Source organism: Danio rerio, chromosome 24 (assembly GCF_052040795.2).
Source record: "Danio rerio strain M-AB ecotype USA chromosome 24, GRCz13ab, whole genome shotgun sequence".
In the NCBI taxonomy this organism is placed as follows: Eukaryota; Metazoa; Chordata; class Actinopteri; order Cypriniformes; family Danionidae; genus Danio; species Danio rerio.
In genome coordinates this window covers 40,375,173-40,402,822 of record NC_141044.1, presented here as the reverse complement: position 1 = coordinate 40,402,822, position 27,650 = coordinate 40,375,173, and the positions used below count along the sequence as shown (strand labels likewise).

Genomic DNA, 27,650 nt, shown 5'->3' with positions numbered 1-27,650 from the left:
AACTAAATTCGCAATTCAAAAATTGTTATTTTGAACAGCAAGATATAAACTCACCCTTTTAATTACATTTGCGATGCCAAAATTTAAATTAAAAACTGCAAGTGTAAACATGCAATTTTAATAAAGTTCGGAATGAAAAAAAGTACATTTCTAAATACAAGATTTCATGTGCAATTTTAATTTTATTTAGAATGTACGAATTTATATTCTAAACTACAAAAATATAACGCACTTCAATTAAATTCAAAATAAAATTCTAGAATTTTTTTTTCTATTAAACGTAAAAACTTACATTCTGAACCGCAATATATAATGCGCAATCTGAATTTAATTCAGAATGTAAAGTACATTCCAAACTCCAAGATATAAACTTGCAGTTTTAATTAAATTCAGAAGGTAAAAATTTAAATCAGAACATCAAACCAAATTTCTATTCTGAAATGCAAGATATCATGCTCAATTTTAATCTAATTCAGAACGTAAAAATTTATATTCCGAACTGCAAGATATAATTCGCAATTTAAATTAAATTCAAAACGTAAATCTGAAATGCAAGATTTAAACTTGCAATTTTAATTTAATACAGATCGAAGAAACTTGCATTCCAAAGTGCAAGAAAAAACAAGCAATTTTAATGGAATTCAGAACATAAAAACGTACATTGTGAAGTGCAAGATATAAACTTGCAATTTTAATTATATTTAAAAAGCAAAAATTTACATTCCGAATTGCAAGATATAAACTCGCAATTTTATTTAAATTCAGAAAGTCAAGATTTACATTCCGAACTCCGAGATATAAACTTGCAGTTTTAATTAAATTCAGAAAGCAAAAATTTACATTCTGAACTCCGAGATTTAAACTTGCAGATTTAATAAAATTCAGAAAGTAAAAATTTAAATCAGAACATAGAAAAATGAACATTCTGAAATGTAAGATATAATGCTCAATTTTAACCTAATTCAGAACGTAAAAATATATATTCCGAACTGCAAGACATAATTTACAATTTAAATTAAATTCAGAACGTAAAAATTTACATTCCAAACTGCAAGATATAACTTACAATTTGAATTAAATAAAAAATGTAAATTCTGAAATGCAAGCAATTTTAATTTTATTCAGACCGAAAAAAAAAACTTACATTCTGAAGTGCGAGAAATAACGTAAAAACGAAAATCGCGAAGTGCAAGATATAAACTTGCAATTTTAATTATATTTAGAACGCAACAAATTACATTCTGAATTGCAAGATAAAAAACTTGCAATTTTAATCAAATTCAGAACGTAAAAATGTACATTGTGAACCGCAAGATATAACACGCAATTTGGAATAAATTCTGAATTTGAAATTCCAAACAGCAAGACCCTAACCCTAAACTCACAAAATTACTAAACAAGGAATTCAAAATTTTAAATATAAATTCTTAGATACAAACATACAACTACGATTTATATATATATCCAACTTTAAATCCATTTAAAAATCTAATTTAGATCCAATCGTAAATTAAATTTATATCCTACAATTCTAACATTATTTCTTGCGGTTCTCAGTATTTCTATCTTGTGATCTTGCCATTTCGCTCAAAACCGTGACGTAAACTTGCGATTAATTGCGATTATTTTATAAATTAAAACTTTCTCAGACAAATATTTCAATTCTGAAAACAGAAGTCCAAACTGCGTGACATGCAAATATCCAACAGCAAGTAAAATAAAAAGATTGAAATTACCTTTTTTATGCAAATACGGAAACAAGCTTCAATTAGCATGCGTTCGAAAACACGCTTCAGAAGCCGAATACGAGTTCACATGGAATACACTTGATTTCCCAAGCTCATAAACACATCACAAACTCTCACAATTCAAAAACGTAACCTCAATATTGTTCCTCAAAATGTGCTGGAAAAAAAAAAACATCTCCAGGGCTCGACTGATGTGAGCTCGGGAATTTATTGACGTGTAATACTTTAGTCCAAACATCTGCTTATTCTGTTGTCGTCACTGTAACTAATAGGACCCTTGTTAAGCCACAGTGAGTCAGTAAGGCCAAGACAGCGCAGAAAATGGAGGAGTGTGTGTTTATCTGCACCTACAGCGAGAGAGCGGCCATCATTTGTGTCGGCTAAAGGCTCTGTACAAAGCGAAGCCCAACATGGCCGCTATTGTGGCTCCAAGAGTCACACGAAGCCAGAAAGACGTGCTGCTCATGTCTGATCCGTTCAGGTGCCTGCAGACAGGAAGTGACATAGGGAGAGATTTAAATGCGCTCAGTATTTCTGGTGACCTTGACACACACACACTCACACTCAAACACACACACGCTAATTTTAGTCTGGCGTCTGCAGATCTTTGAAGTCCACATGCAACGTTTGTAATGCATTTTACTCCACAGGAGATTTTATGGGTGACACGCGACATTCAGAGGGAAATCATTAAGTAGGTCATTATTTACTTGAGGAAATGAGTGGCTTATAAAATTCAGGAGTAGATGAAAGAGCGTTTGGTGTCAAACGTCAAAAGTGGGACATCATTATCATTTCACAAAATATAATTTTTTAAAAATATTAAATTAGGTGATTAAGTTTGGCTAAAATTTTCTGGGTAAAATCTGATTTTCTATTTAAAATTTAGATGATTTTGTTGCGACTTTACACTTAACAGTTAAAATTAATTATTAATAATTTTGTAGGTTTCGTTTAAAGTCCTCTTAAAATCAAAACTAACCATATTGATGTTGTTAGCTCACATAGCTAATTTTGTGATGAGAAATTCATCTGTGCATGTCATTAAGAAAAAATAAATAGTTTGTTCTTAAAACCTTTAATTGAAATCTGAAAACACACTTTCTCTTTATTTTCAGTTAAATTCACGGATTATGTCTGTCTGAAGTATTGGGCGTGGCTAACCTACTTAACCACGCCCCTTCAGCTGTCAGTTTTGACAAAACAGAAATAGTGAAGAGGAGGAGTCTGTCAGGGTGTAACAACTCTCCCCAAACCCATTTCCAGTTCTTTCCGAATGAAATGCCTACTTCAAAGCATCTAATCAGCTCGCAGTAAGAAAAAAAAGCCACACCCACTGATTTCTCATTTAAAATTCAGTTTCTATATTAACTGCATCACAATATGAAAAAAAAGCGGTCGCAGCTTCTGGTTTATGGGGACTTTAAACTTTGCAGCTGAATAAATGGCTATAATTATACAATCCTATTTAAATCAATGTGCTTTTTGAAGCAGTTCATGTAAAATCAGTAATTTAATCATATCAATTAAATGGCATAAAATTAATGCCCAAAGTTTGACTTGAACAAAAAAAGTATAATTTTATAAAGCAGTTAAAACTTAGCAGCTTTAAATTTAACAACTGAAACTATTTTATTTTATTAAAATTATTTTTAAACAACTTAATCTTTTATCTAAAATTATTGAATGACTAAAATTCTTAAATTATTTATAAATAATATGAAGTGGTTTCATTTAAACCAGGGATGCCCAAACTCTGGAAAAAAACTGGAGGGCCGGTGTCCTGCATACAGCTGAAGTCAGAATTATTAGCGCCCCTGAATTATTAGCGCCCCTGTTTATTTTTTTTCCAAAATTTCTGTTTAATGGAGGGAAGATTGCTTCAGCACATTTCTAAGCATAAAGGTTTTAAAAACTCATTTCTAATAACTAATTTATTTTATCTTTGTCATGATAACAGTAAATAATATTTTACTTGATATTTTTCAAGACACTTCTATACAGCTTAAAGTGACATTTAAAGGCTTAACTAGGTTAATTAGGTTAACTAGGCAGGTTAGGGTAATTAGGCAAATTATTGTATACGATGGTTTGCTCTGTAAATTATTGAAAAAAAAAATAGCTTAAAGGGGCTAATAATTTTGTCCCAAAAATGGGATAAAATTTTAAGAAATTAATAACTGCTTTTATTCTAGCCGAAACAAAACAAATAAGACATTTTCCAGAAGAAAAAATATTATCAGACATACCATGAAAATGTCATTGCTCTGTTAAAAATAATTTGGGAAATATTTGAAAAAGAAAATAAAAATCAAAAGGGGGCTAATAATTCTGACTTCAACTGTAGTTCCAAGTTCCTTCGACACACTTTCTTAAAGTTTCTATTACACCTAGAAGGAGCTTGATTAGCTTGTTCAGGTGTGTCTAACTGCCGTTGAAACTAAACTTAGCAGGACACCGGCCCTCCAGGACCGAGTTTGGGCATCCTGATTCAAACTTTGCAGTTAAATAATGTGCTTTTTGTAAAGCAGCTTATGCGAAATTAGATCTGCTGGCTAAATATCTTAAATTTAATCGACATCAATTTATTTTCTCTAAAGTAGTTTTATTTAAAGTTAGCAGCTTAAATTCAACCAATAAATTAAATAGATATACTTATAATAAGTAATTAAAAAAAGCATTTAAACCAGTCAGTATCAATTTAAATGGCAAATGTTATATTTAAATTACAATTAGCAATTAAATTTAATGCGAAAGTTTGACTTAAAAAAAAAATACATAAAATTTTTTGAGGCAGTTTAAACTTAGCAAATTTAAATTAAATAGCTAAAATTATAATATTTTATTTAAAGTAATTTAAATTTAAATTAAACCACTTATAAAAATATTTCTAAATTAAACGGCTAAAATGTAAACGTTTAGCTTTAATTATTAAATTACTGAAATTCTTTATTTATAAATAATTTAAAGTGGTTTCATTTAAACTTAGCAGCTAAAATAAATTAAATATAAGTTTTAAATGAATGGCCTTTTTAGAAGCAGTTAGTGCTGGCTAAACTTAATCAATTTAACTGACAATTTAATTTCTCTAAAGTTGTATAAACTCAGCAGCTTAAATTAAAATGGCAAAAATTATTGTTTTTCCTAAAATTATTTTAAATAAAATTTAGAGAATTAAATTAAATGGCTAAATTATTGCCATTTTTATTGTTTAAACTTCAGCAGATTCAATTTAATAATAAAAAAAAAAACATTTTATTTTGATTTAAACCTAACTGGTTATACTAAAGGCTTTGCACTTTCCAACATTGTCAATTTTTTTAAACAATAGTTAATGGTTAACATTAACCACAAGCAATATAGCCATTTATTAACATCAATAAAACAATTAAATTGTTTCTTTTTTATTGCATAATTAAATAGAAAATAACTTTATATTAAGTGCCCTCAACTACTATATGTCCTTACATCAAAATATAAATACAATATACTTAGTGTTTATGATGTATTGCAGAACACTTCTGATGCCATAAGAGGTGGGATACAGGTACGGTTAAGGACAGGTTTGGTGATATGTGCAGGTTTAAGGTTGGGTTAAGGTGTAAGGGATAGTCAACAGTGTAATTATGAATTTAATAGCTGATTATTTACACAATAATTACTTTGTAATTAATTATTATTGTGAGTGTAAGTATATAATAGTTAAGGCCACTTAAAATAGTATAATAAGGGACTGAAAATAATAGTATACAACTTAAAATAGAAAAAAAAAAGAAGAAGTGTGTATACTTACGGGTACATGGCGGCCCAGGTGAGCTTGCTGTAAATGTGCGTGTGAGTGTGTGTGAGCAGCGCAGAGAAATGCAGAGGTGAAGGCAGACGATGTTTGTAACAGAACTCGGACGGGCTCATGCCATGATGCTGTTTGACCTCCACCAGATCAGCTTTAGAGCCCAGCACCACACACGGGATCCCGCTGTCCATATAGTGCTGCTGCACACACACACACACAAAAACAGCTCATGAGCTCAAGAAATCATACATTTCTGAAACAGACGGTCTGAACAAAAAATAATAAATAATATTACAACGCAAAATAAATGTTTGCCAGATTAATATATTTTAAAATGCAATTTATTTCTAAGAAGCAAAGCTGATATTTTTGTATCATTAAGCCTGGTTTATATTTCTGCGTCAAGTGATCGGCGTGACCCACGGTGCATTCAACGCGCGTAGCTGTGGATTCACACTTCTGCGCGCTGTTTCTGTTGCTCTGCATTAACACTTCCGAAACGCTAGTTGGCAATGAGGTGTTTATGTTCCTCTGTGTCGAGTTTAATCTCTGGTGTTTTGTTTTACTGAACGCTTCCTGAATGTACAAGTGGTTTAAACTCGTCAGGAACCGGCGGACGCGCAACAACTTTAACCATTAGGTAAACCTAAAACAAAACTTTCCATCCGGAGCTCCTTCACGAGACTCCACACTTGTAAACAATCGTTCCATTGGGCTTGCGTGGCTCTCGGTCCCACCCACACTCGTCAGCGCTACCAAACCGACCAATCACAGAGCTTGTTCTACGCGTCGTTGCGACAGGTAGTTAAATTTTTTTGAGAGGATCGCGTCAGCGACTATGCGTCCACGTGTAGGCTGCACCACAGCATTCGCGCGCGCTTGACGCAGAAGTATAACTCAGCCTTTAGTCGTTAATTTGATCAGTTGAACTGATTGTATATCACTTAAACATTATTAAAATTATTATTCTGAAACAATATCACAATTAACATTATTACAATAGTTACAATTATTACAATAATCATAGAATATTATAGTTCATAGATTAGCTGTATATTCAGTTAAAGAAATGTAGCAACAATTAAATTAATTAAATATACCTAAAAATTCCGTTAAATAATTTAAATAAATAGATATGAACTAAAAATACAAGCTAGCCAAACAGAAATTAATAACTCACCAAAAAAAGTAACCATATTTAAAAAACAACAACAACAAAAATCATTTGTGGATATACAAATACGCCAAAAAAATACATGATTATTATGCTACTGTATAAAACATATAGTAAATTTTCATAAGGGAAAGATTAGCTTTTGCAAGGTCATTATGTAATTTTAATTAATTTGGATGCTCAGATTTAATGCAATCCAGGCTCACTAGAAATATGTGCCCAGGGCTACATTGTTAAGAACCGAAAAATATGTCCTGGGCTACGTCTGCTTGCTGTTTTCAAACATCCACTAGAGGACACAGTCTACATTTTCGACAATATCAAATACATAAACCAGGGCACGTTTTCTCTATATTGTTGTTTTAATGTGCTTCAAAGATAAAAGTAAGCCGTGTGACTCAAGGACTAAAGTGTTCTTGTGCAGATGTGGATGTTTTCTCACTTTATAAATGCTAGCGCAGTAGTTGAAGGAGTCGGGATCGCTGACGTCATACATGAGACACGCCACGTCACACGCTGCATCCGCCGCTTTCAGAAACTCCGTCTCCACGTCCACTTCCTCCAGCTGAGAAAAACAATACACTCATGAGCTGAGGCCTGTTGCACAAAATATATTTATTATTTCCGCCTTGTATGTGTTTATCAACTATATTGGCAACACTTTATTTTAATTGTACAATTCTTGCTATTAAAAAACGTTAATTATGACTTTTACCTCAATGAACTCCTAAATTACTGCTTTTGAATGGTTATTAATGTTGTATTTGGGTTTAGTTTTTGGGTAGGATTAGTAATGTAGAATAAGATCATGGAGAATGTGTGCTTTTTTATGTACTAATAAACAGTCAATAATAGGCAGATAATAAACCAGTGGTTAATGTGAGTTAAGACAGACTTACGATCAGGTATTTGTCCTGATTAGCGATGGAGACTGTGTTGATGGCATATATTGAAGGAGCTCCGGGATCACGATCACTTCTCTGAAAATAAACAAAGCTTTTTCATCAATAATAATAATAATAATAATTCCTTGCGCCAGACCGCACGCCACACTCCAGCTGATTGGTGGAGAGGAGACAGAGTGATGAGGCCAATTACAATATGTTAGGAGGCCATGATGGACGGAGGCCAGTGGGCAGATTAAGCCAGGATGCCGGGATTAAACCCCTACTCTTTTCAAAGGACATCCTGGGATTTTTAATGAGCACAAAGAGTCGGGACCTCGGTTTAACGTCTCATCCGAAAGACGGTGCTCACTGAGCAGTATAGAGTCCCCGTCACTATACTGGGGCATTAGGACCCACACAGACCGCAGGTTGAGCGCCCCCTGCTGGCCTCACTAACACTACTTCCGGCAGCAACCTAGCTTTCCAATGTGGTCTACCATCTAGGTACTGACCAGGGGCAGCCCTGCTTAGCTTCAGTGGCCGAGCATTTGAGTCTCTGGCACTTGCAGATCTGGTGATTTGCAAATCTGCCGGCAGCTAGCTCTGCAAATCACCAGATCTGCGAGTGCCAGAGATCCAATAAACAACTACAGAGAGATTAATATTCCTAAACAGACTATAAACTGTAATAAGGCACCAAACGTTGAAAAAAAAAAGAAACAATTTTGACTATTCTATTTGAAACGAACCAAAAAAAAAACATGGTAATCTGTAATGCGGCGTTCACACCGGATGCATCTTGAGTAAATCATGCTATTTGCATGTAATTAGACGCTTGAACATTTAGAGTTTACTCACTTCATTTGCACGGGAAATTCACTTTATGGCTGATCCTAGTTCCTGACTAACACAACAAAAATTTTATCTAAACTTCAGTGATTCAAATTCAAATTTTATTTCTTCATACATAGTATAATATGCAATGAAATGCTTACACAACCACTTGTGACCTTGCAAATAATTACAAGAAGAAGAAGAAGAATCTAAGGCCCAATCCCAATTCCCCTTTGGCCCTTAAAACCGAGTGTGAAAGGGAAGGGCTTCAAAATGTACCCCTAAGAATTGGGACAGCACTACAACACCTGTACGTGTCATCATATGTCATCACGATCTCTTGCTTCATATGACGATGGCGACTGCTGTAATGATTTCAGATGTGTTGTTTCTTGGTGTGTATCTTTAGGAAATCACTGAAGGCATATATTATGTTATCATAGTGATCTTTCTTGAAAAACACATTAAAAATGTGTTGTCTTGACTATGTTATTACATGTTTACAGCATATTTGCTTGTCAGAAGTAAATAAAAAAATTCATTATGAAGTAAAGCCAGAATAAAACCAAAGAAAAGCAATCATACTGCCTCTCAGTTGAAGAAGTACAACCCCAAATCAGAAAAAGTTGGGACAGTGCGAAAAATGCTAATAAAAAAAGTAGTGATTTCTAAATTTACTTTGACTTTTCATTGCAGATAATACGACAAACATTATTTAATGTGTTCCTCATGCAATGCAAATGCATGCAATCCACCATACAAACCCACATTCTGCACACATTACTGTCCTGTCTGCGAAAGAAGAGGATACGGGTTCTTGACTGGTCTGTCCGCAGTCCCAACCTGTCTTCGATAGAGTATGTGTGGTGCATTTTGAAGCACAAAATACAACAATAGCCCCTTTCACACATACACACCTTTCTGGAAAATTACCGGCAATTTTCCGGAAAGGCGTGTATGTGTGAACAGGCCCTTTTTGAAAATACCGGTAAATTCGTTCTGGCTATTTTCCGGAAAGAGAAGTTGTAAGATTACCGGTAATTTGCCGGAATGCTGCGCTGTGTGAATGCAAAAGAAAGATTGCCGGAAAGAACGTGTGCACGTCTAGAACGTGCTGACGTGAGACGCCTGCTTTAGCCAATCAGAACAGTCAGGTGCATTCACGTCCGCGCGGTTTATGAGAATAAAAGCCTTAGAATATTTTACCAGACACATTTAGCTGCTAGAAGTTAGTCAGATCACGTTTATGTTCATCTTAATGCCAACCGTGTAAATAATTATCGATAAGATGCTTACGATAAGCCGTTGTTTGTTTACCTTCAAGCTTTGCATGTGCCCATGAAACAGCCCATGGGCACACACACACACATCAATGCTCTTTTCCGGAAAAATTTCGTAACGTCCTCGCATGTGTAATATTGGAAATTTACCGGTAAAGTCGTTCCGGAAATTTTCCATACATTTACCGGTATCACTTTGTGAAAGGGGCTAATGAAGACCCCGTTGCCTGTTGTCCACCTTCAGATTAGTATGCAGGAAGAATGGGACAAAATTACACTTGAAACACTTCATCATCTGGTTTTTAAATGTTCACAATGTCTTTTAAATGTTGTGTAAAGGAATCTCAACAATGAAAAGTGGTCAATGCTTTACTGGTACAACTTTTTTTTTTAAATGTGCTGCAAGAACCAAACTTGGAATATGTTTATTAATAAAAAAACAACAATAAAATCATGAGGAACACATTAAATAATGTGCTGTTGTGTTGTCTGCAATGAAATGAAAGTCAAAGTAAATTTAGAAAACACTACTTTTTTTATTTGTGTTTTCATACAGTCACAAATTTTTCTGATTTGGGGTTGTACATCAACATACTCAAATAATGCCGAGTTCAGACTGCGTGATTTTAGCCCCGATTTTGACTCGCCAACAGGTTTTGAGAAATCGCCGACAAATGCCTGAAATCACAGGCAAATTGGTGCTCGTGCACGTGAGTGACAATCACACCGTGTGAATTATCGAAGACGTGATCTGAGAGAATTGCCGATGAGTCGCCGATGCCTGTGAGATATTTGGCGTGCTGAATATCTGGAGCTGTCGGCGATTCAAATCAAGCCGTGTGAAATGAGTTTTGACTGAAAATAACATCGGCGATCACCAACAGCCAATGAGAGGGCAGCATTCACTTGTGTGTGTGTGTGTACCTGCAGGCCAGCGGGAGGTTGAGGGAGAAGTTAAAAGCGCTCATTTTCGGTTTATTCTGACCCAAGAAATGGAGGAAAAACTAGTGGAGGTTTGACAGGAGCACCCATGTTTGTTTGAATTTTCTTACAGAAAATAAAAAAACGAAAGTTGAAGAGAAATTACTAATTCCCTTTAAACCCAGGTGAGCAAATATGTACATTTTCTACCCCATTAAATGCTTCTTTCTCGCTATGTAGTTAATATCAAAAGATATACTACGTGTTTTTGGCTGTGAGACGTAGTTTGGACAAGAAAGCTGCGAGGGACTAAATTTTTAATCCCGCTCCCGCCCGCACCCGCCAGGTTTTAGCCCGATCCCGACCGCTCCCGCTTACATTCAGCATTTGTTGTCCCACTGCCCAACCCGCCCCGTTTTCTACCCGCCACGCCCGATCAAGCTAAAGAGCGGGGGGGAGAACAAAACCGAAAACCACCCAGCTATACAGAGTCCAGACAGCCTATAACAAGCTGTCTGTATAAACACACACATACACATAAGCACCAAGCGCACACACACACACAGACAAAGCTTTCTCTCTCTCTCATTCGTGCGCGCGCGCACTAACACACACACACACACACACAAACACACACATAAGCACCAAGCACACACACACACACACACACACAGGCAAAGCTCTCTCTCTCTCTCTCTAATTCGCGCGCACACACACACACACACACACACACACACATAAGCACCAAGCACACACACACACAGGCAAAGCTCTCTCTCTCTCTAATGCGCGCGCACGCACGCACGCACGTACGCACGCACGCACGCACGCACGCACGCACGCACGCACGCACGCACGCACACACACACACACACACACACACACACACACACACACACACACACACACACACACCTCTCATTCGCGCGTGCGCACACACCCACCTCTCATTCGCGCGTGCGCGCACACACACAGCAACAAACAAGCTAAACACAGCATCGCGCTATTTCATTCACACACATACATACGCGTGCTCGCTCGGGAGTCGGGAGCGATATTGCTAGATGGCCCGCTCCCGTCCCAAATTAAACCCGTTACCGACCGCTCCCGCTCTTTATTCGGAAATGTATTTATGCAGACCTCTAGTTTGGACATAGTTGTCGGCGACTCTTCCTATTGTAAAGTCATGCAATGTGAAACCCCCAGTCGCCGATCTATTTTGCAGTGTAAACAAAGCAGCGACAAAACGCTAGCACAGACAGTCATGCAGTGTGAAAACATCTGTGACACGATTACTTTGAAAATCATGCAGTCTGAACTCGGCATAACTCTCAGCAACTTCAGATTCATGCAGACTTTATAATAAATCTTTATTTTCTCCATCAAGCCACTCTCTCTGACCTCAGTGCTGCGCTGCAGAAACGCTCGCAGGAAGTCTGTTTTTCCAGTTCCTCGCGGACCAATCACTTTACACAGGAACACAGTTCGCTGAGTCTGCCGATTGTCCAGGTCTAGAGCCTTTTCTCTGGTGACTGACATACACACAGAAGAAAGAAATAGTCCTCATTGTCTGATCAAACACATGTGGGGTTTACAGCAGGACTGTGTGTGGATCTCATTACCTGTGATGGCGGACGTCTGACACTCTTGCTCCATCAGTATTGGATAGCCGAGGTAACCCAGATGCTCCAAACACCGGTGCACATCCAGATACGCCAATAACCTGTAGTTTATTCAGCAAATATGAAGCCAGAATGCTTGTACGCTTACTAATGCTTATTTTACCCAAGTTTGACAATTTAATGAGACATCATTTAAATATCGTGATTCATTTGGTAAATCATAAACATACAATGCAACCTGTGCAGTCTGATTTACAAACAAATGACTCTTAAGAACTGCCCATTTTAGAGAATCATTCTGATTTACAAACAAATGACTCTTATGAATGGCTGATTTCAGAGAATCATAAACGTACGGCACAACTGTAGTGTTCTGATTCACAAACAAAATGACTCTTTTGAACTGCTCGCTTTAGAGAATCATAAACATACTGCACAGCTGCCATGTTCAGATTCACAAACAAATGACTCTTTTTAGAGAATCATAAACATTCGTCACAACTGTAGTGTTCTGATTCACAAATGACTCTTTTGAACTGCTCGCTTTAGAGAATCATAAACATACTGCACAGCTGCAGTGTTCTGATTCACAAACAAATGACTCTTTGTAGGGAATCAAAAACATACATCATAACTGTTCTGATGCACAAACAAATGACTATTTTGAACTGCTCGCTTCAGAGAATCATAAATATACTGCACAGCTGCCGTGTTCTGATTCACAAACAAATGACTCTTTTTAGAGAATCATAAACATTTGTCCAACTGTAGTGTTCTGATTCACAAACAAATGACTCTTTGTAGGGAATCATAAACATACATCACAACTGTTCTGATGCACAAACAAATGACTCTTTTTAGAGAATCATAAACATACGGCACAACTGTGATGTTCTGATTCACAAACAAATGACTCTTCTGAACTGCTCATTTTAGAAAATCATGAACATACGGCACAACTTCGGTGTTCCGATTCACAAACAAATGACTCTGATGAACTAGTTAATTTTAGTGAATCATAAATAATTAAGAACATACAGCATAATCAGTTTATTCTGATTCATGAACAAATGAACAAAATAACTGATTCTTTTAACTGAATCATAAATGGCCATACATAGTCTGATTCATGATGAACAAATCAATCAGAATCAACCAGAAAAGTGATTCCTTTAAACACAAACCCTGACTCACATCCACTGGCAGAGGTATCCGTGCTGAGAGATGTAGCAGTCGTCTGTCAGCGGGATGTTACTGTACACCGTGGAGCTCCAGGGCATGTAAGGTAAAACACTAAACAGATTCTTGAGCTCTGCGGGAGAGAGAGCCGAATCCTTATCCTGCAGGAGGAGAAACACACCATGATGAGCGCAACCAAACCCTAATCACGCAAAGTTCATTAGAGGATCAGATCCAGGAGTCTCACCTCGTCATACTTCTCAAACAGCTTCAGAAGAAACTGATGACCGAGATGATTGAGCTCTGTCGTGCAGCCCACTGAAACTCGCAATCTGGAAACACACACACACACACACACGCACGCACACACACAAACACACACACACACACACACACACACACACACACACACACACACACACACACACACACACACACACACACACACACTTGAATATTAGCCCCCTATAATGTGTTTTTAAAACTAAAAGACAAACGCACAAAATCAAATGTATTCGCAAAGTACGAGAAATAGTGAAAGAATCAACAAAGGGTGCTTTCACACCTGCCTTATTTAGTTCAGTTGAATCACTCTAGAGTTCGTTTTCCCTCTTGGTGCGGTTCGTTTGGTCAGGTGTGAATGAATCGAGTGCGCACCAAAAAGCGGACCAAAAAAGTGTACCGGGACCTCCTTGAAGAGGTGGTCTCAGTACGTATTCAAACAAACCCTGGAGCGGTTTGTTTATGGTGACAACATGATCTGAACTTGAACAGACCCAACCGCAAAAAGTACTGCGCCTTTTTGGACTAATCCAGCTGCCGTAGTCCAATGCGCTGTCCCATCTTATTGGGTGTGAAGGAAAAATATTTGTTGATGGCGCTTTACCAACAATTTTAAACCAAGAGGGAAAAACATTACCTGACGGATCGTTGGTAATATTACCAGAAGATGACCATATCACAGTTTAGCTAAGTTACGCCTCCTCCTAAAGAGACTTGCAATGCGCCTTCGCCATTTGCAATACATTAAGGGTGCTTTCACACTAGCACTTTTGGTCCGCATTTGGGTTTGTTTGATGTCATAGTACGGTGCGTTTAGCTAGTGTGAACATGTCTTCTGAAATCGGGTGCGCACCTGTGAACCGAACTAGAGTCCTCCTGAAAGAGGTGGTCTGGGGTACGGTTCACTTCTGATGTGAATGCAATCGTACTAAATCACGGAAGTGAACCGCCAACTGTACAACAAACTATCATTTTCATAACATTCGTTCGTGTGTGTGTGTGTGAGTGTGTCACATTTCGCACCTTGGTGACACGAGGGACTGAGCCAGGGCAAACACAGTGGTACACAGTGATGTCTGCTTGTCTCCTCCAAAAACAGCTTCTGTAGACACTGTGTGATGTTCTGAATGTGTATAATATGTTTGCGGCAGATGGACACGAGTCGCTTTCTGTATGTCCCAAACCAAAAGCAGAATGACCGACATGTGTGGATGTCTTTCCATTTCGGCGCTTGCTTTCGTGACCATCACCTAGCAACGGCCGTAAACAAAACAGCAGCTCGATGATGCAAGTGTACCGGGGTTCAGAAGGAAAAAAGACAGTGTGAACACAAACCAACCGAGGAGGTGGCAGGGGGAGACAATCCAACTTGGGTACGGTCCAGGCAATTGAACCAAGTGTGAAAGCACCCTAAGGGCGTACTCACACAATGTACAGTTGCCTTGAACCGGGTCAAAGCACGCTTGCTGCAAGCAAAGCACGATGCTGCGCTGTTCAGTAAGCGCTTTCGCTCAGCACAGTGGAGATTTCTCTATTTATATCGTTTAAGTCGTTTGATATGCAGTGACATGCAGTCAAATATTTCGACAAACAGTCCTTAGGGATGCGGTGACACGCAGTCAGATATTTCGCCGAACAGATCCGTCATCCGACAGTGACGTATGACCAGGGATACAATCAGCCAGGGCAGTCGTCTCTCCATGGTAAAAAGTGACATTTTGTGTCTGCCAATTTGTTTACTTGCGGGAGTTCCATTGGCATTTTACTGTACGTGAATTCTGACAATCGAAAAGCAGTTTAGGAAATACATTCAATAACATCTGGCCAATGAGTGATGTTGATTTTGTCACATGACTGCATGTTGGTTCTTTTCAACTGGTTCGGACTAAAGCAATCAGTCTGGTGTGAAAAATACCCCAAAACGGCAGAAAATGCTAATGTAACAATGTAACATTTCTTGTCCATGCTTCGGCCCAAATGGACCGAACCACAGATGTGAAAGCACCCAAAGACGCCATCTGTTAGCCTCACTGTGTTTACAAGTGCTGAAATTCAGATTTGCTAATAACCATTTGGTTTTAACCAATTACAAAAGACTGCCCCATGTGACCAATCAGAGCACTGTAAACTCTCAGAAAGGCGGGGCTTAGAGAAAATTAATCCTTGAACCAACAATTTCAGACACTGTGAGAAAAGAGCTGCTATTATTTATTAATAATAATAATAATAATAATAATAATATATATATATATATATATATATATATATATATATATATATATATATATATATATATATACACACACATATATATTTATATATATATTTATATTTATATATATATATATATATATATATATATATATATATATATATTTTTTTTTTATTAAATTAATAATAGTAATAATAAAATAATATTTTTTGATGTTTGATAAAAGCGAACATTCCATGGACTCCAAGACAAAACTATCAAGAATAATAGACATTTTAAAACATGTTTGTGTGATGAACTTACACTGGATAGAGGTAGTCGTCAGTCAACTCAAGCGTGTCATCGTAGCCGAATTTACGCAGGATGGTCCAGGTGGTCTCATGACGTCCCCTCTGGATAAAGAGAGTGTTCAGGAACAGGAAACCTACAAAACACGAGTGGAGTAATGTTCAATCATCATACATTAATAGGGTAATTATAAGAGTGTGTATGAAAGTGTGTAATGTGCATTACCGTTAAGCGTGAGTCCGTTATCCTGAACGCCATCGCTCGTGTTTTTCCACACAACGGTTTTCACGTCCTCTAAAGCCTGAGGAGCCAGCGGATTCCCGAAACACAATTTCTGCACACACAGATTGACATTAAATCAAGACATATAAAATGCACTTTAATGCAAATAAAACTGAATAAAAATAACGAATAAAACATTAAATATATAAAAATAAATATATAACATATCTATATTAATTATATATAAATATATACAATATAAATAATATACTTTAATAGAACATAATGGAAAACTTTAACTATGTTTTTAATTTAACAGCAAAAAAAAAAAAACTTTAAACGAAATTCAATTTAATTCAAATAATATTATAGTGCATCAATAATAGTTAATAATGAACACTCTTAATGTAAAATGAACAAATTATAATTATTTAGATTAAATAAAATTAAATGATTAGATTAATCTAAAAATAATTCTAAACTCCTGAAATAACGAATATAAAATAAATTATTAGAAATTAATTATAATAACTATTAGAATTATAATTATTACATCACATATATTTTTATCAGAGCATGTTACTTGTAAGTAAAATATTACATGTAGACTAAAAATATTCATAATATTCACTTTTTTCTGCTGACATAAAGGTGGTGGTGGGGGGGGGGGGGGTCTGTTTAATAACTGTTATCCTAAATGTCCTAAATCCTACTGTACATTTTTTGTTTCTGCTGATTAATGCAATCTGCAATCTGCAGCTTATCAGCTGACCTGAAAACAGTTGAGTTCAGCGTCACTGAGTATATGGTCATTATCCTGATCAGAGATGCTGAAGATCCGACTCAGAGCCCGAACACACTGCGCCTTCAACTACAAACAAACACACACACACACACACACACACACACACACACACACTCATAAAGACATATGAACTCAAGGTGAAAAGACTTGTGTATGAAGTATCGTGTGTCTGTATATATGCTTGTGCACAGTGGGGAAAATAAGTATTGAACATGTCATGCTTTTTTCCTGGGATTAATATTTTTAAAGGAGCTGTTGACATGAAATTGATTTTAGTAAAAACCCAAACAATACAAACATAAAAATAATACACACTCTGGAAAATGAGTTGTGTGTAATAACAATGAAATGACACAAGGAGAGAGAACTGCACTACTAAAATGTTTTTAATTATTTCTATAAAGGCTTTTTTAATGATGGCAGCTTGAACACGCCTCTCATATGGAGAATGAAGTCACATGCATTGCTCAGGTGTGAGTTTTTCACAGACTTCAACAGAGTGTCAAAATCTTGATGGTTCTGTGGGTCTCATCTATCAAATCTGAGCTTTAAGTTGTATTTTCTTTTGGATTCAAGTCAGGTGATTGGTTGGGCCATTCTACGGCTTGATTTTCTTTCTCTAAAAGCATTCGAGTTTCCTCGGCTGCGTTTTGGATCATTGTCTTGCTAAAAGGTCCACCCTGGTTTCATCTTCATTCTCCTGCTGATGTAGATGTTGGACTGAAGCAGCTGATAATCAATTACACTGAGGAAGGGCAGAGGCTTGTTGAAGAACTACTGAGAGATTTCAGCTGCTGTCTGGGCTTTCACTGCCGAATTACAGCTCCCTTTCTTCATGTGTTCAATAGTTTTTCCCTGCGTCATTTCATTCTATTTCGCATAACTTCATTTGTAAACCAAATAGTTTTGGTTTCTTTGCGTATTTGGATTTCTTTGGTTGTTACCAACATCAGGGAAAATTTCAAGTCAATGACACCTATAGGTTTTCTGAGTAAAATGGTGACGTGTTCAATACTTATTATCCCTGTTGTACGCATGTGTACCCTGTATTCCTCACATTGTAGGGACCAAATGCCCACACAAGTATCACAATAATGAGTACATTTGTACTTTCTATGGAATTTTTTTTAAAAAAAGGCCTCATAATCCACACAGTATTTTGAAAATGTAGAAATGCAGATTGCTTCCTGTGAGGGCGGAGTTATGGGTTCTTTCAGTCTGTTCAAATCATTACATCTACGGGACGTCCCCATAAACATAGCTGTACAATTGTGTGTGTGTGTGTGTACCTGTTTGTCCTCAGGGTCGTATAGAGGAGCAGTGGGATGAAGAACGGCCTTCTGAGCGTAATAGAAGAGCTCAGAAATATTCTTCAGATTCTTAGCCGAGCACTGCAGAAACATACATCATCATCATAAATCCACACATTGCATGAAGCTATATACAAATGTATATACAGGTGTTGTCTGACAATCTGAGAAAGAACTAAGGACCGGTTTACACTAATGCGTTTTAGTTTGAAAACGCAAAAGTTTTGCTACGGTTACGCCATCCGTCCACACTACGCCGGAGTTTTCGAGCGCCAAGAATGGAGAGTTTTGGAAACGCTGAAGAGGCCGTTTTCATCCTAAAACACTGCTGCTCCGTCTCAGTGTGGATGAGGGAAAACAGAGACATCTAAAAACGGAGGCGGGGCTGTCGACATTCGCCTCTCTGATTGGGGCTTTTCCTCAATATTAAGTAGCCTACACACAGTTAAAGTTCTGCATCCTCTCCTTGTAAGTTCAGATTTCGCAAGTTTAATATGGAAAACAGACTCCCGAGAACATGTCGGGTAAATCTTCAAAGGGAACGGTGTACTTATAACCTTATTCACATCATGCTGGCTACATTGTTTCACTTTCTTAACAATAAAACAAAAATATTAAGGAACTGCTATTTTCATTGTGATGTTTACAACTTAACAGACAGCAGAAATGTTGAGGCGTTGTGCTGCATATACGAGAGTCGTCTTCACTGTATGCATATTTATAACAAAACGGAGCCTATAACAACACTGCCTTCTTTCATTTTAAATACGAACCACACCCTCTCTTTTGCTGAATATCAGTTTTAATAATCAATAATGGCCATTATAAAGTAAAACGTTCAATAAGTTTATACATTATAGGAAATAAAGGCAAGCGATCACTCAATATACAGAATGTACGTGGTTACATTAATTATTAATTTATCTTTGCGCTCAGCCAAAACACGTTACCCGAGAATAAGTAATAGATTCAAAAGACCAAAGTCGGGGAATATGTTGTTAGAAAAAAAACAAGATGAGTTAAATATCAAATTTAGCAAATATAGTGAGATTAGATCCAGCGGGAGATCCTTGATGAACACTCCGAGCACAGCTCTCATCTGGGTAGATAGGCTGCATCGCATGCCAGAGAGTGTGTGTGTGTGGTCAGGTGATCTGCGTTTTTAGTGTTTTGGTGTAGACGGAGATTTGTTCAGAAACACTGGGTGAAGCACTAGTGTGGAGGCGGATCGTTTCATTCTAAAACACAGTTTTAAAACTAAAACGCACTAGTGTAAACGGGGCCTAAAGTGCATGAAAATGTTTTCTTTAGTTTTTTAAGAGCAATTGAGGAACAAACTGTAAAGCAGGGGTTTAAAACTCGCGGCCCGCAGGCCATTTGCGGCCCTCAGTGCAATATTTTGTGGCCCGCGCCGACCGCTGTACACTGACAGAATCAGCGGAGCGGGGAGAGAGAGCGCTCCCCGCTCCGCTGATTCTATCCGTACACAGCGGTCACTGGCATTCCCCGCCCGCCGTGTAAACAAAGGGGCGTTGTCGCGCGCGTTCTGATCAGCTGTTTTGTCGCGCGCGTACTCAAGAGCGGTGTTATTGCGCGCCTACTGAAGGGCGGGACCGAGGGTGTATCGTGTCGCGGGGGCATTTTTGATCAAGGGCACTTTCTATGCAAGACTAAAAAGGGCATGTGCTCTGCACAGGTTGAGCCCTATGTGTGCACGTGCCTGCCCTGCATCTTATATATATTATAGGTAGATACAGACTGGTACAGACTGATGTGAATGGAGTGGGGTGGGGGTGTTTTTTTTATACATATATACGCCTTTTTTTTAGGTGAGGGAATGGAAGTTTTGAGTGAGTTCCCCCACTTTTTTCCCTAGGACTTCAATAAGTCAAAGTACAGGTCTAGACTTAATGATGATCATCTTCAAGCCATTCTGAGGGTTTCAACTGCTTCCGCTCTAAAGCCAAATGTGGTTCAGATTTGTGAGAAGAAGCGCTGTCAAGTCTCTGGCAGCAAGAAGTAGGCAAAAGATGCCATGTTCAGAAGAACTGTTCATAATCTTCACTCAATGTTCTATTAATGTTCAGGACACTTCATGTTCAGAAGAAATAATTAAAACTGTTAATAATGACATTTGAGGACGTTTTTTTTGTGAAATCCCTTATGCGGCCCAGCCTCACCCAGACTTTGCCTCCTGCGGCCCCCAGGTAAATTGAGTTTGAGACCCCTGCTGTAAAGGCTCCGCCCTCTACTGGAAAGGAGGCGGGAGCAGCAACTAATTACCATTCAAAAGAGACTCACAAAAACAGTGCTTTGAATCTCTGCAGATAACTGTGACTAACACTATATCTTGCAAAAAAAAAAAAAAAAAAGAGAAATAATACATTTCTTAAACTTTAGTGTCAAAAAGAAGGTGAAAAATCTAATGCAATTAAACAAGTCTATTTTTTAATGTTAAAATCTGGGAAAAACAAAAACTAATATCCATATATATTTATACAGTTAAAGTCAGAATTATTAGCCCCCCTTGAATTATTTTTTCCCCAATTTCTGTTTAATGGAAAGCAGATTTTTTCAGCACATTTCTAAACATAATAGTTTTAATAACTCATTTCTAATAATGGATTTGTTTTATCTTTGCCATGATGACTGTAAATAATATTTGACTAGATAATTTTAAAGACACTTCTATACAGCTTAAAGTGACATTTAAAGGCTTAACTAGGTTAATTAGGTTAATCAGGCAGGTTAGGGTAATTAGGCAAGTTTTTGTATAACAGTGGTTTGTTATGTAGATTATCGAGAAAAAATATAGCTTAAAGGGGCTAATAATTTTGTCCCTAAAATAGTGTTTAAAAAATTAAAAACTGCTTTTATTCTAGCTGAAATAAAACAAAGAAGTCTTTATCCAGAAGAGAAAATATTATAAGACATATTGTAAAAAATTCCTTACTCTGTTAAACATCATTTGGGAAATATTTAAAAAAGAATAAAATATTACTATAACAGTATTTGAGTGTTCAGGGATTCAAACCTCTACACAGGTCTCAATCTCTGAGAACTGGTTCATGATTGGCAGGATGGTTTCCATGGAGCTGCCAGAGCGCAGGTCAGACTTGTTGCCCACGAGGATGATGGGAATCCTATGGAAAAATGAAAATAGTCATTGTTCATTCCCCAACAACAGTGATGAATGTGTATGAGCTTCAGAGACATACTTGCTTCCCTTTTCAGCGCCTCCGTTCACCAGAGGAATCCACTTAGTCCTGATCTGAGAAAAAAAAAAGAGAATGAAATTAGTTCCAAAAAAAATAAAACAAATATATTGATAACGTAAAATGATAACACCGTTCTATAACATAAAACATTTAGATAACATCAGAAAAAACTGATACCTTGTCAATGGTTTCCTCTTGCGTGACATCATAAACCACACACACCACATTGGCCTATAAAAGAAAGAAATAATATGACAACAATAAAAAATGACATTTAAAATACAATAAAAGCACAAACATTTAAAGATAAAACAGCATTATATTGATAACTTTTTCTCAGCCTCAATTTCGTCTTCAGTGTCAGATGATTATATGAGAATCAATATACTATATTAGGCAATTAATGTTATATTATTTTGTTAATATCTGTATAAGTAAATAAATATATTAAAATGAATGTTATATTATTTTGTTAATATCTGTATGAATAAATATATTAAAATGAATGTTATATTATTTTGTTAATATCTGTATGAATAAATATATTAAAATGAATGTTATATTATTTTGTAAATATCTGTATAAATAAATATGTTATGCAATTAATGTTATATTATTTTGTTGATATCTTTATGAATAAATATATAAAAATTATTGTCGTATTATTTTGTTAATATTTGTATAAATAAATATATTAAAATGAATGTTATATTATTTTGTAAATATCTGTATGAATAAATAATTATATTAAGCAATTAATGTCGTATTATTTTGTAAATATCAGCATAAATAAATATATTAAAATTAATGTTATTTTGCTTTGTTAATATCGGTACAAATAAATAAATATATTAAAACTAATGTTATATTGTTTTGGTAATATTTGTATAAACAATTAAATATATTAAAAATAATATTATATTATTTTATTAATATTTGTATAATAATTAAATATATTACAATTAATATATTATTTTGTTAATATTTATACAAATAATTAAATATACTAAATTAATGTTATATTATTCTGCTAATATGTGTATAAATAAATATATTAAAATTAATGTTATATTATTTTGTTAATATTGGTATAAATAATTAAATATAGTAAACTCAATATATTATTTTGTTAATATTTGTATAAATATTTTAGTACTTTTTAAATATTCAATATTTTATTATTTTAAAAATATTTTGCAATTATTATTTTAATTTATTCTGAATTTAAAAAAAAAAAAAGATGCATTAAATCGCTCCAAAACTGGTAAGGACACTTAAAATGAACCACATTAAATCACAATTACAACTAATTGCTGTTCTTTTAAAAATTAAATCCACAAAAACAACAAGCTTCCACATTTAATTTAAATGTTTAAAGCACCGATAACACTTGATATTATTTGAGAGCAACAGCAAAACAAAGTTACAACTGAAGAATCATGTGGCATTGCTTATATTATCAATTCAATGTACTATTACAATTTATTAACACTATTTTAAGACACTTCTTACCTTGACGATTTCCTCCCTCAACACTTCATCAGTCTGTTCATTCTCTGTTTAAGAGACACTGAGTATTAATAACATATTACTGGCGAAATATGACATGTAATAAGTTTAAGTGGCTTAGAAATATGAATTGAAACGCGTGTGTGAAATGTAGCCGCACCTGAATAGTCGACTATATGTGTGGGCACTTTCTCCGGCGTGACGTCTGCAGGGATGGTGATCTCCTCGGCCCGGAGAGGAACCTGACGCCACACACACTCATTTTAGTCTCATCAGTCAAACACACAGACAGCATCAGCAGCAAAAGCTCATGGTAGAAATCTCACCTGCTCAGGAAACTCCTCTCCGACCAGAGACATGATGAGAGACGTCTTTCCCACTTTGGCTACAAATAAAAACAAAGAATAAAAATATTATTATTTCCAATAAACACAACTAGGACTGGGCAATATGACAAACATCTCATATCTTGATAACTATAATGCATGTATACTGCAATCCAATTTTGGTGAGCCTGTGTGAATTGTAGCCTCAGTTTCCTGTTCTTAGCTGACAGGAGTGGCACCCGGTTTGCCATTTTATACTTTGTATAGAATATACACATTTCTACTCCAAAGAGGAAAAAAAATAATGAAAAAAGCCAAACAATTTTGTAACATAGATTAAAAGTGCCTTTCAAACAGAGGTTCAGCAGCCTTTAACTACATTTGTTTTCTTTAAAAGAGAAATACTTAGCTAATATGTAGCTTAGATTTACATTAGACAAATACATTTGATTTATTTTGATTTATTTATGCAGTGTTCTGTCATTTATTTTCAGTGTAAAATTATTACTTGTTCAAATGCCAAAAACTTTTTTTCACCTGTTTAAGTGCAAAGAGATTGTTAGTTTTTTATTTTTTATTTTTGTGCTGTATTAATTGGTTACTAAGCAGCAATAAGCAACACTTTAAAATATAAGGAGTTTTCATGTGATTTAATAGTAGTGTATTGAAATTAAAATTGCATAATAATCGTGATAACCGTGAAACCGTGATTATTCCTCAGACTATAATCGTGCTACCAAAATATATAATCGTTGCATTCCTACTAACTAAGTAACTAACTAACTAAGTAACTAACTAACTAAGTAACTAACTAACTAGGTAACTAACTAACTAAGTAACTAACTGACTAACTAAGTAACTAACTAACTAACTAAGTAACTAACTGAGTAAATAACTAACTAAGTAACTAAGTAACTAACTAACTAAGTAACTAACTAAGTAACTAAGTAACTAAGTAACTAACTAACTAACTAACTAAGTAACTAAGTAACTAAGTAACTAACTAAGTAACTAACTAACTAACTAACCAAGTAACTAACTGAGTAAATAACTAACTAAGTAACTAAGTAACTAAGTAACTAACTAACTAACTAACTAACTAAGTAACTAACTAAGTAACTAACTAAGTAACTAACTAACATGTACACATATTACAAACATGAAATGCTGTTTTAAACTTTCTTTCCACTATCAACAAATCCTGAAAATATTACACTTTTTCAAAAAAAGTGAAGCTAGATATCAATAGATGTTTCTTGATGACTAAAAATCCGTATATTAGTATAATTTATGGCTCTCAGGGAATACGTGCATTGTGTCACAGTCACAGGTGGAAGGATCTGTTTACACTTCAAGTTCATTTGATGTTTAACTAGGCACAAACTCCACACCTTGATAGTTACCATGCCAACACCTTAATTATCAATATATGCACCACACATTCACAAGTCTCATTCGTGTGTATATATATATATATATATATATTTCCCAAAGGATGTTTAACAGAGCATGGAATTTTTTTTTCTTCTGGAGAAAGTCTCACATTTGCAATAGGGCTGGAATAGGGAATAGGAATTTGTAATGGAGATATTGGAAAAATCTGACATTGCAATATTTTGTATTTTTATATACGCTATTTATATGCTCTAAACATTACAGTGTGCATACAATTTCACCAGATAGCAGCTTTATTTGGAAGTAATTCTTCATTTTAGATTGATTAGGGGTGGTTTTTTAGAAGAGCGAGTCTCTAATAATATAAAACAAATAAATTACTAGCAGAGATAAATACAATATAGCAAAGCTAGAAAGTGAATTAAAGTCTGGAGAGTCTAACATTATCCAAGTACAGACATTAATCAATCAACACTGCATAGTCTTCAGTGTACATCTTTATTAAAGTTACAAACATTATAATTTCTTATGGCAAAATGTTTTCAACTCTGCAATATTAAATTGTTCACATAGTCACAAGCATTTAAGGGATAGTTCACCCAAAAATACTCATATTTTACAAATATTTACTCACGCTTCACTTGTTTCAAACATTTTTAAGTTATTATATTATCATCTTTTTGTGTACAGCATGAAACATTTAAGATTTGGGTGAGCCATCTCGTTAAAAACAAATGCAGATGATCATGATCGAACTCTGCACTGATTATAATCCCATCTCAACATCGTAAATGCACACATTGCAATATCCATGCAGAAACTATATTTTGTGCAGGCCTATTTTGTAAGTGACTAATTTATTGGGCCTAATTTCAACTTCCGGCATGGGTCGTGTATGTACACCTCGACCTATTTAAGCAATGCAAAAGATCACTATTAAGAATGTTAACACCTATAGATATCACCTTTTGGGGAAGCTGTACACCCTATACACACCATCTTAACTTTCTGATTTTGACTTTAATGTAATACTAATAATTAGGCCCACACAGAATCAGCGCGCGCAGAATTCCGCAGATTTTCCGCAGATTTCTGCAGTTTTTTAGCCCATTCTAAATTCTGTTTATTTACTCGAGTAAATGTGTAAATCGGAATTAATTTAGTTCTTATTTAGTCATTTATTTTTTATTTATTTATTAATTAATTTATTTTTATTTAATATATTAAAGTGTAAGTTATGATACTCCGCTGGATACTCCCAAAATAATTCCGCAGAAATCCACAGATTCTTACCAAAATTCTCCACAGAAATAGCAAAAAACGTCCGCAGATTCTATCTGGCCCTCCTAATAACATGCAACTTTTGTAAATCTGCTTTGGATCAGTAATTATTGTGAAAAGCACTATACAAATAAGCTTTAATTGAACATGTATGGCGTTAATAAGTATTTATTGTACTATTTGAAGCAGTTTTGTATTTGAATAATGGAGTTAAAGTTGGTTTTATATTCACACATTCATTCATTTAGAAGTCTCTATATTGTTTACCACGTTACGTTGAATATTTGATTGGAATTAGCATGCAAGTATGACTTCTAGACAACATTAACATTATCTAATTCACTGTGAACAATGTTGTACTTTTATAGTCATTGGCTGCTAATAGGATTTCGCTATTTAGAGTTTGCAAATAATACTTTTATGAAACTATATTATTAAGGGGAAAGTCTGAATGTGCGAATATAAAACCAACTTTACCTCTATTTTTGAATAATTGTCATTTTCTGGCATTTTATTAAAAGTATTGAAACATTTTCTGCAATTCACCCTCATTAATCTCCTGAAGTCAGAGAAATAAACATGAAATCTGTCAGGATGAGCAAATATACTCTGCAGACAAACTCAATTTAAAATGAAACACCCATCACAACTAATAGATTAGACTTCACTCGATACAAAACAAATCACTGTGTAACGAGTTACACATAAATATAAGATGCAAGTTATCTGCTAAACTCCTGAACTGTCATTAGCCTGTAATCTTGCACAGGTAAACTTGTCCACTTGTCAATAAAGTTAATTATCGTGTGTTTTGATTTATGCATGATGCAAACAGCACATTAAAGCAAAATGAAGGATTCAAAAGCACGAATAAGCCAAGAGAGTAGTGTGTTTACTTTACATCTCGTCTGCAGCAGCTCAAGGTTGAGGTTAGCTCTCTCTAATCATGCTAACTTTCATTAAACTGTCACGTTTACTTTCCCTTGATAGATAAAAGCAGTAATATCTTACGTTCCCCCAACAGCAGTATCCGGACATCGCGTTTCATTTCAGTCCGCTCTCTAATGAACTCTCCGACGAGTCGCGACTATCTTGACCAAAAACTTCAAATTCAATTCAAAGCTCAGTGCTAGTTTCCGACTAGCCCCATTCCATCCAAAGAAACTGGCCGCTCTACTCACTTCCGGTAGGAGCCCAAATGGAGCGCCCTCTACTGTACGTTTTTTTGTCGTTTTAATTGAATAAACTTCGGATTTTCATGTTTTTGATAGGTTTTATCTACTGTATTCTGCATATTTCGGTGTTTTTCACATAGTGGGTCACATAATTTGTTGTTAATTAAACAATGAGGCCAATATAGCTCT

At 35.5% G+C, this 27,650-nt stretch overlaps 1 protein-coding gene across 1 annotated transcript; it reads right to left on the bottom strand.

The window, feature by feature from the left end:
* Positions 1 to 1,685: 1,685 nt before the first annotated feature.
* rhot2 (ras homolog family member T2) lies at positions 1,686 to 27,450 on the bottom strand. The gene is made up of 19 exons (NM_001037679.2): positions 27,298 to 27,450; positions 23,611 to 23,669; positions 23,445 to 23,526; positions 23,288 to 23,331; positions 21,953 to 22,006; positions 21,776 to 21,828; positions 21,592 to 21,700; positions 18,537 to 18,638; positions 17,215 to 17,313; positions 16,446 to 16,554; positions 16,236 to 16,356; positions 13,686 to 13,770; positions 13,454 to 13,599; positions 12,260 to 12,360; positions 12,039 to 12,169; positions 7,615 to 7,695; positions 7,158 to 7,280; positions 5,542 to 5,741; positions 1,686 to 2,233 (listed from the first exon to the last, which is right to left on the bottom strand). The coding sequence occupies exons 1-19, from the start codon at positions 27,332 to 27,334 to the stop codon at positions 2,116 to 2,118; spliced, it is 1,854 nt and encodes a 617-aa protein (NP_001032768.1). The 5' UTR covers positions 27,335 to 27,450; the 3' UTR covers positions 1,686 to 2,115.
* Positions 27,451 to 27,650: the final 200 nt, after the last annotated feature.

Coding starts and splice junctions, on each gene's coding strand:
- rhot2 (NM_001037679.2), bottom strand. CDS start 27,334: ATGAAACGCGATGTCCGGATACTGCTGTTGGGGGAAC. Junction 21,829..21,952: donor AAGAGGAAACCATTGACAAG/GTATCAGTTTTT, acceptor TTTTTTTCTCAG/ATCAGGACTAAGTGGATTCC. Junction 7,696..12,038: donor TTCTGCAGCGCAGCACTGAG/GTCAGAGAGAGT, acceptor GTTTATTTTCAG/AGAAGTGATCGTGATCCCGG.